General features: G+C 37.6%; 2 protein-coding genes across 5 annotated transcripts in view; both read left to right on the top strand.

Moving 5' to 3' along the window:
• Positions 1–1,832, top strand: part of LOC116300991 (fibroblast growth factor receptor 4) — a 32,885-nt gene extending 31,053 nt beyond the window's left edge. For all 4 annotated transcript variants that reach the window (XM_031709981.2, XM_031709978.2, XM_031709979.2 and 1 more), the window contains one exon: positions 84–1,832. In XM_031709981.2, coding sequence (XP_031565841.1) covers positions 84–236 — 153 coding nt within the window. In that variant the 3' untranslated portion in view covers positions 237–1,832. The remainder of the gene's footprint in view (positions 1–83) is intronic.
• Positions 1,833–2,538: 706 nt separating this feature from the next.
• LOC116300995 (ankyrin and armadillo repeat-containing protein) lies at positions 2,539–13,003 on the top strand. Its single transcript, XM_031709985.2, has 9 exons — positions 2,539–5,568; positions 5,939–6,094; positions 7,199–7,480; positions 8,977–9,221; positions 10,003–10,152; positions 10,496–10,958; positions 11,239–11,479; positions 11,822–11,874; positions 11,947–13,003. The coding sequence occupies exons 1-9, from the start codon at positions 3,093–3,095 to the stop codon at positions 12,252–12,254; spliced, it is 4,374 nt and encodes a 1,457-aa protein (XP_031565845.1). The 5' UTR covers positions 2,539–3,092; the 3' UTR covers positions 12,255–13,003.
• Positions 13,004–13,693: the final 690 nt, after the last annotated feature.

Here is a 13,693-nt window from a genome sequence, read left to right as displayed (position 1 = left end):
AGGCCAGTTAGTGTTATATGAGCTGTTCAGATTGACCCTAATACTATGTGATTATTACATATTGCCCTCTGTTTGACCAATAGGAGTTCATCAATATGAGGTCATATGATGATCATCTTTACGTGAATTTCGACTCTGCTACTTCGCAATCTGGGCATGGCTCGTCGTCGGGAAGCCAAGCCAAGGGTATGCCACTGGAATTTAGACCGCATACGTCATCAAGCAGAAGCTCTTAAATGGCTTCCCAGTCAATGATGAACCTGCACAGGTTGTAGCTCAATAACCATCAAAGAGGCACAAGCTTTCCAGTAATGAATGCACTGACTTCAAGACTAAAGAACAAAGTTTGGCAACGAATCCTCCGAAGAGATTATAGATCTTGTTTAGTCATTGTAGAATAATTGAAATAGGTTTGTAGCAAGTGTGATAGAGAAAGACTGGTGGAATTATGACGCCGATACAAGGAACGAATCAAGATTCTTTACGGATCCTTTAGATTGTAGTATCCAAAGACAGTACTCCCCAATGCATACTTTACTTCAAGACACGTAAAGGATACTTAGAAGATATGGTGATGCAAGAGATGCTAGGCCATGAAAGCAACCTCTTCTATCTCAACCTCCACACCCAAAACTGGATTTAGTTTACGCTGCTTTTAAGATTTATAGAAAATTTAAAGAAATCTAATGCATTTAGACGATCGATATTTGAATGTAGTAACCAATAGCGTCCTGGTAACGTTTAGTTTGATCATGACAATAGTCCTTTTCCGAATTTGCTTATGGTAACAATGGTTCCAAGTCGAGGTTGGACTTATTGCGTTCCTACATTTACTGCCGTATTTCATCAAGTTCAATTCACCATTTTCCATACATTAGTTCAAACATTACACAAAGCGCTCAAGCGAGGCGCCCAGGTACTTTCAAAGGATTATTCAAATTTGAACCTTACAACCTCGACTGAATGCTTTGTGTAATTTGACCAGTGAACGTCTGTATGGAAAATGCTGAATCTTGACTGGGAGGCATTGTTTCGTGGTCACTTAAGCGAATTCGAGAAAGGTCTATTGTCAAATCATAGTTAATATTAACTATGGTCAAATGCACTACTACGATAGACGTTAAAACGATTTTGCTTACATGCAGATACGAACCGTTTGTGATAATGAAATCTGTCAACCACAGGAAGCCCAGACTCTGAGTAGCCGTTACAAAGCAATGTGTGTGATAATGTTTATGTGCTCATTATATGAAAAATTGTGAGTGAAAAACCTTGAAACTTGCAAGAAATAATGTTTGTACCGTTATAGTTTGCTAGTAGCGGTTTCGGTTTATTTGAATGATTTTTTGAATGAACACAAAAGTAGGGTTTAAAAGTGACATAGCTGATTTACACGGTACGGTTTTTCCTCACAACTGTCGAGCGCAACATGCTTACGCCAAGTTTTAGCTGCCATTTACAGTAGTAAGCAAGTTGTGTAGTCGATTTACACGCAGCATGTTGCGCGCGACAGTTATGAGGAAAAATCGTACAGTGTATATGAGCAAGCTTGGGCTTCCTGTGGTAAAATAAACAAAGCCAACAGGCTTGCCATATTCAGTATTTGTGTTGTAATTTACCCCCACAGGTATCCCAACCACACACATATACTAAGCCTGATAATAAGCCTGTGGGATGACAAAGGGGATGTACATCCATAATGCGGTATTCCCCTGTATCCATCCATTTCTTTTGTTCACTAAAATTTGTTGTTACTAGTTGAATCAGCCTTTAACAGTGCTGTCTGGCCAAGTGTCACTTCTTCAATTAAAACATGATTAATTGTTAAAAAAGCTTCCAAAAAAAAATCGAATGAAGAAAAGGGAAAAAAGAAAAGGAAAAAAAAAACAAACTAAAACTCAAAAAGATCAATTGAATTTAATGATTAAAAAAAATAATACTTTTTTTTCGTATTTTATTTGTTTTCAAGAAAACTACTTTTGAAATTAATTGAAAACTTTCTTTGGATAAGTTATATTATCTTATTTTATATTAAAATGCTGTTCTTACCTGAATGAAATGTGTAGTAATTGAGAATTGATTCCTAGATCCATTCTGTTCTATTGGCACATCAAGAATCATAGGTTAGAGTGACATCAACTGACCATGAAAGAAAAAAAAATATATATATATGTACTTTTAATGTCCAAATGTCTTTATATGTTGTTTTAATAGGTTAGTAGACGGGACACTTAGATTGACTAGGTGAATGAGGTAAACTGCCTGTAATATTTTTAAATGGACTTCATGAGCTAAGTTATTCAGGCCATAAAAATGAGAGGGATTACAGAGCCTCATATCAGTCACCTTTTTTATTCACCATTTTTTATTCAGCTTAAAAAAAATTGATATTGAAATATCTTACGAAAGTAATGAAAGCTATAAAGAAAGCGAAAACTAAAGTTATTTTGAAAATGCCAAAAAAAAAAAAAGATGATCGATCCAGTTGATTTAAAAAACAAGATTGGGTTGCCTGTGGTGTCACGTGACTCTTTTGTTTGACGGGTTTCCACGGCAAAATCCAAACGCCAAATTTGATTGCAATATTATTCGTGGCCTCATCGTTAAGACTCTCGAAGGAACTGGCAGGTGCTTATATTATAAATTCTCAAGATAAACACGAAGATTGGAGGTAGAATAGAGAAACAACATTGGATGGATCAACAAACATTGCGTCGTTGACGAGAAAGCCATTTCGATGCCAACACGAACGATCGAATGACAGTTACGATGTTTCAAGAAATGTTGTTCGGGGTAAATTTAATCGAAGAAACACTTCTAATTTGGTGAGGAACCTTTTTCCCCTTCGTTAAAACATCAGTCTGATTATCCTATCAAAGGATTTGCACGACTGGAAGAATCAACTAATGACCTAACAAGAGGACCTTCGAGTAACTAGGCATTTGTTTACAACCGACAATAACGCAACAATTAATTGTATTTATGTATGGCTTGTACGTGGTTATCTAGGCAATCAGCAAAGTCATTTCCAATTCATTAATCTTTGATGAGTTGAATATTCTTTACTTTTTGTTGAAGAAGGTCATAGCAAGATGTCTTCTCGTGCTGGGGGTCGAAATGCCAGCACCAGCTCATCTTCAGACGTGATGAACTCCTTGACTGCAAGTCGTGTTGCTGCGACGTACTTCGATAAAATAGAACGCTATGAGCTGCAAGAGAGTCTTGCTTATTATTCTAGTGACTGGCTCTTGTCGACCGAGGATACAAAGATAAGTGTGGACCCCCCAGTAGGGTTGATATCTGGAATACAAATATCCAGTAACTTAGACAATTGTTTGGTACTCATACCACACGAGGAGGGAATAGAGCCCTTGGAACTCAGAGAAATGCATCAAATCGTTAGAGAATTAGTCATGGGAATTTATGTATTGAATCAGACTCCTTCTATTTGTCTGGAGGCGAATTATGATTGTAGTACTTCATGTCAAATCCCTCCAGCATACTATGACACCAGAGTGGGTCAGATCATGGTTGAGGTAGACTACATGATGAAAAGCCTGTGGCATGGAGCTTACTTTCCTAAGGATAAAAGAACAAAGTTTGTGGAGCGTTGGAGGCAGGCTGTGAATTTAAACACCATGACTGGAGTCCCTGAGACTCGGCGAAGTCTGGAATTGGTTTGGACAGAGGCTGGTATTCAAGATCTCTCCAAGGACCCAGAGTTTACAAAAGCATATGAGAGTCTTCCAGTTGACAACAAAGATGATCTAACTGTTGCTGAAGAACGGAAGAACTTTATGAAGAATGTTGATGATTTGGCTTTGAAAATGACTTTCAAACAGAAGACAATTAATCAGCACCAGAACATGTTTCTGTTGGACTCTGATTATCACATAAGTAGTGTGGTGAGGTCTGACAAGCTAGACCAGCAAAGTTATGAAAAACTTCAAAGAAGACTAACCATTCATCAGGAATTCATCAGAAAATATCTTCCATTAAAAGCAGAGATACACTGCTTGTTAGTCTTGTTGAAATTCATTAGCTTCATGGTGCCATTCTTAGTCGCAATCAAGAAACGTTGCAAAGTCCCTGACGTAACAAAGCTCCTTCCTTCTTTCACTTTTGAAGAATGCAAGACTGAAAGAGAATTCCCACCATTGATGTTGAGGAAGGAATTCACATGCAAAAATTTTGACAGTTCTGAGAAGTATTTCCATCTTCATGGAGGTATATATTTTGACAGGGAGACTGGAAGCACACAGAAAATCAATGAACAAATAATTGCCCAGAAAGAGCACTTGGAATATACCGCCTCAGATGACTATAATAAAATAATAACCAGTGATACTGTGATGTTGGAGAGCTATCCAATCAAACCTATAAAGATTGACAACAAGAGTTACTATGTCTTAAATATCAGCTTGGAGACGTATTATCCATCATCACCAAAGCATCCTCTGTGGATTCATGCTCATTATGATGAAATTTCCAAACTGAAGCCCAAGAGGCTACCCATTCCTGAGCTCCAGATTCACGAGCAGTATAAAAAAAGATATGGGTACCAGAGAACTGTCAAGCTAAAACAAATTCCTGCTGGCTTACAGGCAAGTGCAATCAGAGGGCTAGTGGCTATATTTTATACCATGTGTCGTAAGCTCCCACCCTCCAGGCTGAATACACAAGATTCCAATGGGTTATCTTTGATCCACCATGCCGCAATGTTCAACAGACCACAAATGATTACCATGTTGGTTGTTATGGGATTTGATGTCAATGTACGCCGTTACAACAACATCTCATCTCAGGGAGTCAGCCCTCTTCACCTTGCAGCAAGGTGTGGAGCTTTGGATAGTCTCACATGTTTGATTGCATACAGGGCAGATGTCTCTATCTTTGATGATCAAGGCTGGGCACCTATTCATTATGCTGCATACTATAACCATGTAGATTGCCTAATGCATCTAGTGCACAAAGAGCCAAAACTTCTTGAGATAACTTCTACTGATGATACCCTGTCCACTCCTATACTTCTTGCAGCATCAAGTGGAGCATTAGATGTCATAAAGTGTCTCATTGATGCCAAAGCATGTTACACTGTTACCAATTGCCAAGGCAATGGAGTTGTTCACCTTGCCGCTCTTCACTTTCATACTAATGTCTTAGAGTACTTCATTGAATGGAGTAATCAAGAGCTCCCTGTATGGGATATCCTGGTAGGAATGCTCAAATCAGAAGATCTCAGCCGCAAGGAAAGTGCTATCAAATGCATGGAGGTCTTATCCGTTGCCAAGGAGACAAACTGGAAGTCTATCCTTTATGCTGGTGGCATACCTGCACTTGTTGCTCTTCTCAAGATTGAGAATGAAGACCTGCAATCACTTGCATGTTCTGTTCTCTGCAACATTGGCAGCCATATAGAGGTGAGGGTTGCTGTGTCGGCAACTGATGCAACTGGGGTTATTGTGCAGCTCTTGAGTTCTCCTAATGTAATGATCCACTCAAGAGCTTCAGTGGTGATTGCTGACTTGGCTTGTGTCGACAATAACCAGGACAAGATTGCAGAGCAAGGTAATGTACTATACAGTAATAATGTAAACCACATACATTTGTAAACTTTCTGTTGGCAGAAATTACATGTAGAAACTACTGAATGTTTGCAGCATATGCAAGTCAGAATATAATGTAGAAGGGTCCATCAACTCTATTGGGTTTTTCCTTGTTCTTATCATTGATGATTTTTTGGCATGAAACAGTAGGTGTAAAGTATCACAGCCCCTGGATAGAATTATTATATATACACTCCTAAAAACAGGATATGATGAAAGCCTATAAAATACAGTGCACAGTGAACCCATAATATTTTTCTAAATTTTTTAAAGAGAAAAAAAAATCTTTTATTTATTTGTTTGTTTATTTATTTAAATTGCACTTTTTTCAGGTGGTGTTGAAGCTCTTGTTAGTTTATTGGAATCAAAAGTGGAGCATGTGTTGGTTAATACTGTCAATGCCATTCGTGTTCTGGTGGAAGAACACAAGAACAATCAAACCACAGTTGCAAACAGTGATGCAGTTGAAATTCTTATAGATCTTCTTGGTAAGTAGAGAATGACCTGTTCTCAAGGCAATTCTCCACTCATTACTAAAAACCACTCACAGCAAGCTGTTGTGAGTCAGGTTTACTTGCCGTTTAATCAACCCCATTTTCATGACATTACAGCAAATTTCAAAGTGCTTTCAGCAATGAGTGGAGAATGCCCTCAAGTGACATGTACTGTCGCTCTAGGCACATATTATACAGCATAATAATATTTTATACACTCAATTGAAGAATCGTTATCGGGTTCAGAAACATAGAACATAGAAGCTGAGACCGAAATGGCACATGGGAAGTACGTTAATTAGATGCATGCTGTGACCGGCGACCCTTGGCAAATGGCTCTCAAACGCAGGTCTTCGGAATATGCGTTTGGCATTCTAAACCAACTGCATGGATGGCACAAATGAATAAATTATAATATAATTATGTCATTTCCCATGTGCCATTTCAGTCTCATCTTTTATGTTCTCTGTTTCTGAACCCGACAACGATTCTTCAATTGAGTGTATATTATATCATATACTAATATTTTATAAATTAGCATATTAAAAGCTCAATATATTTATTTGTGCAATGCCATCCAACAGTCATTGGTTCAAGTAGTAAAAATAGCAATGATGATAAGGATGATGATGGTGATATATGTAGTTATGGTAATGATGATGGTGGTGATGTTGATGGCTGGTGTTATTGATGTTGTGGTAGTGAGGATGCTGATGATGACGATGACTGTGGTAATGATAATGATATTGCTGGTAAAGATGATGATGATGGTGGTGGTAGCGCATGATGATCATGGTAATTAGGAAGATTATTACTTTACAATAGTATGATTATTACTTTATGATGACATCGTTGATGAAATGAATGCAAATGATGATGATTTTCAGGCTGCATATTGAGACACCACAGGCAAATGCGCAGTTTACACTTAAAGAGGCAGTGACTCAGTGGATAAGTACTGTTCATTATGCCTCCAAATTGGGTTAGACAGCCTGTTTAATCAGGAGACAATTTGTCATGACAACGATGGTGACAACAAGATTCATTGCCATCAGATGATACCTGATAATATATTAAAAAGTGATATTTCATTGATAGGAACATATTCAAAGAGACTTCAAGCCAACACTGCAGCCTGTCTCAGTGCACTAGTCAAGCATCACCATGAGAACCAAAATCTAGTTATTGCAAAGGGGGCTGTCAAGCCATTAGTTAAACAGCTGAGAAACACAAGTTCTTTGTGCCAAGTGAAGGCAGCTAGTGCTTTAGAGGCACTGGCAGAAAATAATCCAGATGCACAAGGGATCATAGAGAAGGCAGAAGCAGCAAAGCCATTGATCAGATTGCTAAAGGTGTGGTCTATTGAGGTCAAAGAACAAGGTGTGTTTTGTTATAAACCATTTTTGAGCTCAGAGATACAACTGTAATATTCAATGCAACAGCAGTTGAATTATTTTTATACCATGGTTTGATAATATTGTATTATATGCTGCCCTTGAACCTGCAGTTGCATTTAGATAGAGCTATATAGAGATACAGCTGTAGTAGTGAGTTTTGGCACAAAAAATGTACGGAAAAAAGTCTTAAAAACTTGATTTTGGTCTGAATTTTTTTCAGATATTAAAAGAGTGTAGATAATTATTGTAATGTTTATTATTAAACATATCAAAATATAAATTTTGATTTATGGTTCTAAATTCTGAATTGGAGAGATTTTTTGTTTTGAAAAATCCGGAATCATGTAGTGATGGATTGGACTGGACTGGTTGACTTAATTAGATCACAAAACATTCTCAAATTTTCAGCTTTTAAAAGGATATAAATAATCGTAATGTATATTAAAAATATACCCAACCTCTAAAATTAGATTTAGGGTTCTAATTTCTGAGTTTTAAGAGATTTTTAAACTTTGGAAATCAGGAACCGCGTATAGTTGGACTGGACTGGACTTCGGTTAACTGGATTTCGGATCGAAAAAAGCTTTTAATGCAGGATTTGCAACTTTTATCCTATATTCTTTATTTTAATATTCATAACTAGTAATTCTATGCTGAAAGGTTTTTTAAAACTTGATTTTTTTTTTTTTTTTTTTTTGATAATGAGAATCATTATCTTGGATCTCAAAAAAATTACTCTATTGTTTGGCCATCCACCAACAGACAAACGCTTATATTAGTACTCAAATCTTTATGTTTTCTGAGGATTGTTTACGGTTTGCACATGTAGCTGAATGAATGTTATTAACAGACAGGCAAGCGCTTTCGTATTTTGATATAAAAAAAACATCCACATCATATGATACTTTTTTGTGTTTTGTTCAAATTTCCTTCTCATATGAAAATTAAAATTTCTGGAGACATTTTCGAGTATCAAGTAACCAAAACCTTCTTTTTCAATGAACATTATTTTGAATAAAATGTTCAACAAAGGATGAGGGTGATTTACCACATAGGGGACTTCTTTGTAAATGCAAACAAATCTCAGACCAGTCTGGCATTTCAAAGCCTGCATGCTTTTGGTCAGTGATATATCCATTAGACTTAACTAAACCTGACTGAACATTACATTACTAAATCCTATACCCAGAATTTCCTACTGAACTCATGCAAAAGGGCTGCAAAAACTCTGGACCAGTACAAATCTCAGACCGGTCTGGCAATTCAAAGCCTGCATGCTTTTGGTCAGTGATATACCCATTAGACATTACTAAACCTGACTAAACATTACATTACTAAACCCTATGCCCAGAATTTCCTACTGAACTCACGCAAAAGGGCTGCAAAAACTCTAGACCAGTACAAGTTTGTACCGGTCTGACTTTGTCCCAGTCCCATGTAAAGATCGCCTTATTTTATTGTACTTTTTTTAATTTACAGCTGCTGGGGCCCTCTGGGCATTAGCTGGAGCAGTTCACCTCCAACAGCAAGAAATAGCAGGCTTGATTGGTGTTAACATACTGGTTGACATGTTGATGCTCAAGTCTGAGGTACTACAGTATATAAGTGGCATGGCTATGATTGCATTGGGCACAGAAAACATAGAGAACCAGAATAAGATAGTAGCTGGAGGTGGAGTACAACCTCTAGTGAGGCTGTTACGGTCTGGAAAGACTTCAGAAAAGGTATAAAGTTTGCTTATTTACAGTATAAAATCTCATTAGAAAGTTTGTTTCGGAATTTTGGATGTATGCAAGCAGGTGTTTGATGCAAGATATTTTTTTTACAAGATTTGTTTATACTGTATGCTTAACTGCCATTTGTTTTTGTCATCATGAGTTTATTTATTTATTTGTTTATTTGTTTGTTTGTTTGTTTGTTTATTTGTTTGTTTTGTTTGTTTGTTTGTTTGTTTGTCTTAAATAAAAGTGTTAAATATGACCGAAGCAGAAAGAGCGGATCAACTAAGCTTATTCCCAGAAAGAGTTGAAGTATTGTCACATATATTTGAGAAATCCCACATTAATCATTCCTCATTCGCGCTTGATAGATTTAAGAACAATACTAGCTAAGAATTATAGTATTATGTTTCCTACAAATAACGAAAAATAGAATAAAATACTTACATTTTGATTCTTATTTTCTCTTTCTTGTGTTGAAAACCGAGGGAATGGAGGTCTAGTTACCAGTCCAACTCTTACGGGACTGTTCATACACTTTGTGACGTATTTCCGTTATTGTATATATGAAAACAAACGTGCGTCTATTTTTTGTATTTTTTTAATACAATTTTTCTGTTTGCTCATGGTAACTATCACTCTATCTTGACTTTGGACCCATGGCTTTCATCGAAAATCGATTTGTTTTGGTTTTATTTTTATTTACAACTTTTATTTCAAGTGGGCTTCCCGTGGAAGTAAAGTTATAGGGCTGCATTTTTCACCACATTAGCTCGTATTATTTCAGGTCCTGCTGATGGTGATTCGCGTGCTTGGGGTACTATGTGTTGGTCCAGCACATCAATCCAACAAGTCTACCCAGGTAGAAATAGCAAACGCTGAGGCCTTGATAACACTGGTGCATTTACTTAGGACATCTAGGGTATCACTGATCCAGGTCAGTTGAAGATTAAATTTGATATCTGCTATTAAAGAAGATGAATTGTAACTAGTCATTAATGAGGCTCATCATTTCTAAGGTCTACGAGGTGATCACATGCATTTATTTCCCCTATCACGTGTATTTTATGATCTGCAAAGGAAGTAAAATTTGTTTTCCGCCACGTGACGTGCGTCTTTCGTTCTCAAAGCTGCGCAAGAAGGACGCAAGGTGAACCACCCATATCTCCGCACTTTTTTCCCGCGCGCTACACGTCACGCCTCTTTAGCGCATCCTCGCGGCTATTTTCCTTACCGTCACTTGTAAAATATAGAGTGAAAGATATGTTATCATTATCCAGGTCGAGACAGCCATCTGTATTGGAAAAATAGCCCTGAACAACACCACCACACAAAAGATTCTATCAGAGCAGACAAAGTTTCGAGTTGTTGACATAATGCACTTGCTGAAAGACCCCGACCAAGAGGTTCGCTTGAAGTCCGGCATGGCTCTTGCTACTTTTGCCTACAATAACACCACTCAACAATATGCCATCAAGAAAGCTGGAGGTCTGCTGTTGAGCTCATTTGAAGAGTTTCTGACATCTCCTAAGCAGCTGCACCAGGCTCACGCTGCCTTCCAGATCATCGTTCTGGCGCGAGTGATAGGAGACTGTGACCAAGTGACGCTTACAGCACGTGGAGTGGAGCTGTTGGTTTCCTTATTGCGCTCAGAAGAACAGGCAACACAGATACTGTCCGCTAGTCTGACAGCGAGCCTTGGTCACACAAGAGCAGGGATCCCTGATGCTCTGATTACTGCAGGTTTGTTTAGCTAAGGCTATTTTGCATGTAAATTCTTCAAGTAAAAATCTTTTTTCTATATTTGTCCACTTGTGTTTGTGTTAAAACTAATCCAGCCGTAATACCCATACGCAGCATGGGTCTTTTTCACGCGGCAGCCATGTTAGTTTGAACAATGGATTCCATCACGCGTGGCTCCGCATTCAAGTGTTTGAGAATAAATTCAAGCTGGTGAAACAAAGGTTTTTACTCATGAGAATAAACATGGCTGCCGCCTCTGTCATCCCTTTATCTCCTACAGGAGCTGTGGAATCGCTTCTCAAAAGCTTGTTCTCTGATAACGAAGGAGTGCGCATAAGTGCAGCAGTAGCACTGGGATACCTGTCATTCAACCGCACTGCAGAGCGTTTAATGCTGGTAGCATGTCGCAATACGCCTGGTCTCTATGACAGTCTGTTGGCTAATCTTGGTGGCGGGAAACTTTCCATGATATTTATTGATGACTGGAATGAAACCAAGGGCGTTGGACTTCCATCAGAAAGGTAGACATGCATTCGTTTTGTCGATAAGAGAATGTGGAATTGGGGCAATATGCTTAATGTCGAATTTATTTTAATTAGCGCCCCGAAATCTTTCTTTTTTTTTTTTTTTTTTTTTTTTGCCAGCATGCATTCATTTTTGAATTGAAATAGCTAGTAAATTAATATATTTGAAACGTTTTTTTATTTTTTGGGGAGTACGTGAACTTGCACCAGGGCTGCAGATGGCCGTTGGCGCAAACTAGTTTACTTGCGATTTTTTGCCCCTCCTCTGTTACACCCTCCCGTGCTGACGTCATTTACAAAATCTTCGCTTTTTTTCACATTCTATCTCCTTTCTTGTAGTCTTGAAATAAATGGAGGACCACCTGTACCGAAGAAAGACGCACCTAGAGAAGGTACTAGAGTTTGTAGTGCATCATATTTTTCTTTTTTTCTTTTACTAACCATTGCATATCGGATACGTTTAGTTCGCCGTCGTCCTCATACTACCCAACCATCAACACGCAGAGCCCGCAGGCAAGAAATGTCTTCAAAGCGAATTGCATCCGCGCCCGTCATGGACAGCTACAGGAACCAAGTCAAAGGTAAAGTTATTCAAGCCATGAAGACTACTTCGTCGAGCCGTAAAACAATGTCACCTAGGTTGACCGAAGGAGAGTACGATGATCCTGTTGAGGCAGCAGCTGGCTTGTGGAAAACTAAACTACTAGCACACAGGCCAAACTTGGATAATAAGCTAAAGAAAATGACCATAAGTGAAAGTGTAGTAGATTAAAAGTAATGAAAGGGCCTCTAAAAATACCCGACATCTAAAATCTGCAGTAATTCTTTACAAAAAAATGTAATTCTAAGTTATCATTTTTAGCATAATTGTACATAATAGTAATCATAAGTTATTGTGTTAATTATAATATATAAATATGTTTTGCGCGTTAATTATCGTAGAAGATAATGTAGGGCAAGACTTGTACCGAAAGTTAATTAGTTGATTAGAAAAATAACAGAACCAGAATGGTAGGCAGTTGCGCACATACAATAGTATTTCAGGATTACGATTAAGATAGTTTGCGCACTCGTAATGAGCTTTTAAGATAGTTCAAGATATTTTATAGGACTAGAATACGATGTCTAATGTAAATACACGCACAAGGAAAAGAATAATAATATACATTGTGAAATGCATCCCGCTCTAATAATCTAGTTACAAGTAAGACATGACACGACTTGACTAGAATATCTAGGTATTTTTCATAGTTTCCTATACGTTAGTTCTAATGTAAATGCGCACACGTGTGAAACGGCCTTCCGTTCTTATAACTTAGTTACAAGTGGGAGACAGAGACAAAACATCGAGTTTTTCTATTGTTCCAATTCAAGCGCCGAAAACTTTAGTTATTGCGTGATCGATGTTAAATAATTTTTAAATCAAAGTTTTAGTCTAATTTGCGTGGAAAAATAATTTAAAAAAAATTTTTATCGATACTCTAAAGAACAATTTATACAAATAAAGAATATTTAAATACTGATCATTTTCTTTTTATCGCGCAATGTTCTGCAGACTTTTTCAAACCCATGGATTTACGAATATGAGCGCGCGCGCATGTAGCAATGATGACGTATTCATATAATGACGTCACAGTCAAATTATTTCTACGTCACACTAGTTATCACACTAATTATCTAGTTTGCAAGCGTCAAAGTCGAAAGTTGTTGACTCTGAAAACATTAAGGAGAAAGCTGTTTTAGAAATGCAAAATTTCTACCATTTGTATCCCTTTGTTGTGTGGCCGTGATGAGAAGTGTCCTGCAACATATCAAGCACTGGAACATAGTCGAAACATCAATGTGTTAGTCTTTCGAGGTAAGACGGAATGATAAAGTAAGTACAATATGTAGTCAACTTATTATAGACCTGAAGAGAGTATTGTCATATGAAAAAGCATTAAAGGTTTAGCAAAGGTATATGGAATCGCACTTGCGATTTTAAAGGCAAGATTGAAAATCAAAATCTACTACGGCTTTAGCTGTTGTATCACAGCGTGGGACAATCACAACAGAGCTAGGCTCCAAACTAGGTGAAAGCCCAAAGATCGAATTAGAAATTAGTAGTTGATTTTTGAGGAGGGAGGAAAACCAGAGAACCCGGAGAAAAACCCTCCAAGCACAGGAGAGAACCAACAAACAACTCTATTTACAAAATCGAAAACTCGCAAA

The sequence above is a fragment of the Actinia tenebrosa genome, unplaced genomic scaffold (genome assembly GCF_029948245.1).
Source record: "Actinia tenebrosa isolate PJP-AT-01 unplaced genomic scaffold, QUT_ActTen_1.0 PGA_scaffold11__36_contigs__length_13525064, whole genome shotgun sequence".
Lineage (NCBI taxonomy): Eukaryota > Metazoa > Cnidaria > Anthozoa > Actiniaria > Actiniidae > Actinia > Actinia tenebrosa.
The sequence above is the reverse complement of the archived record's forward strand: the minus strand, read 5'-3'. Positions and strand labels throughout refer to the sequence as shown.

What these genes read in the sequence shown, in the direction of transcription:
- LOC116300995 (XM_031709985.2), top strand. Translation starts at nt 3,093, where the DNA reads ATGTCTTCTCGTGCTGGGGGTCGAAATGCCAGCACCAGCTCATCTTCA. An exon ending in AATTCTTATAGATCTTCTTG is followed by an intron (nt 6,095 to 7,198) that starts GTAAGTAGAGAA and finishes TTTCATTGATAG; the next exon opens with GAACATATTCAAAGAGACTT. An exon ending in CTGGAAAGACTTCAGAAAAG is followed by an intron (nt 9,222 to 10,002) that starts GTATAAAGTTTG and finishes GTATTATTTCAG; the next exon opens with GTCCTGCTGATGGTGATTCG.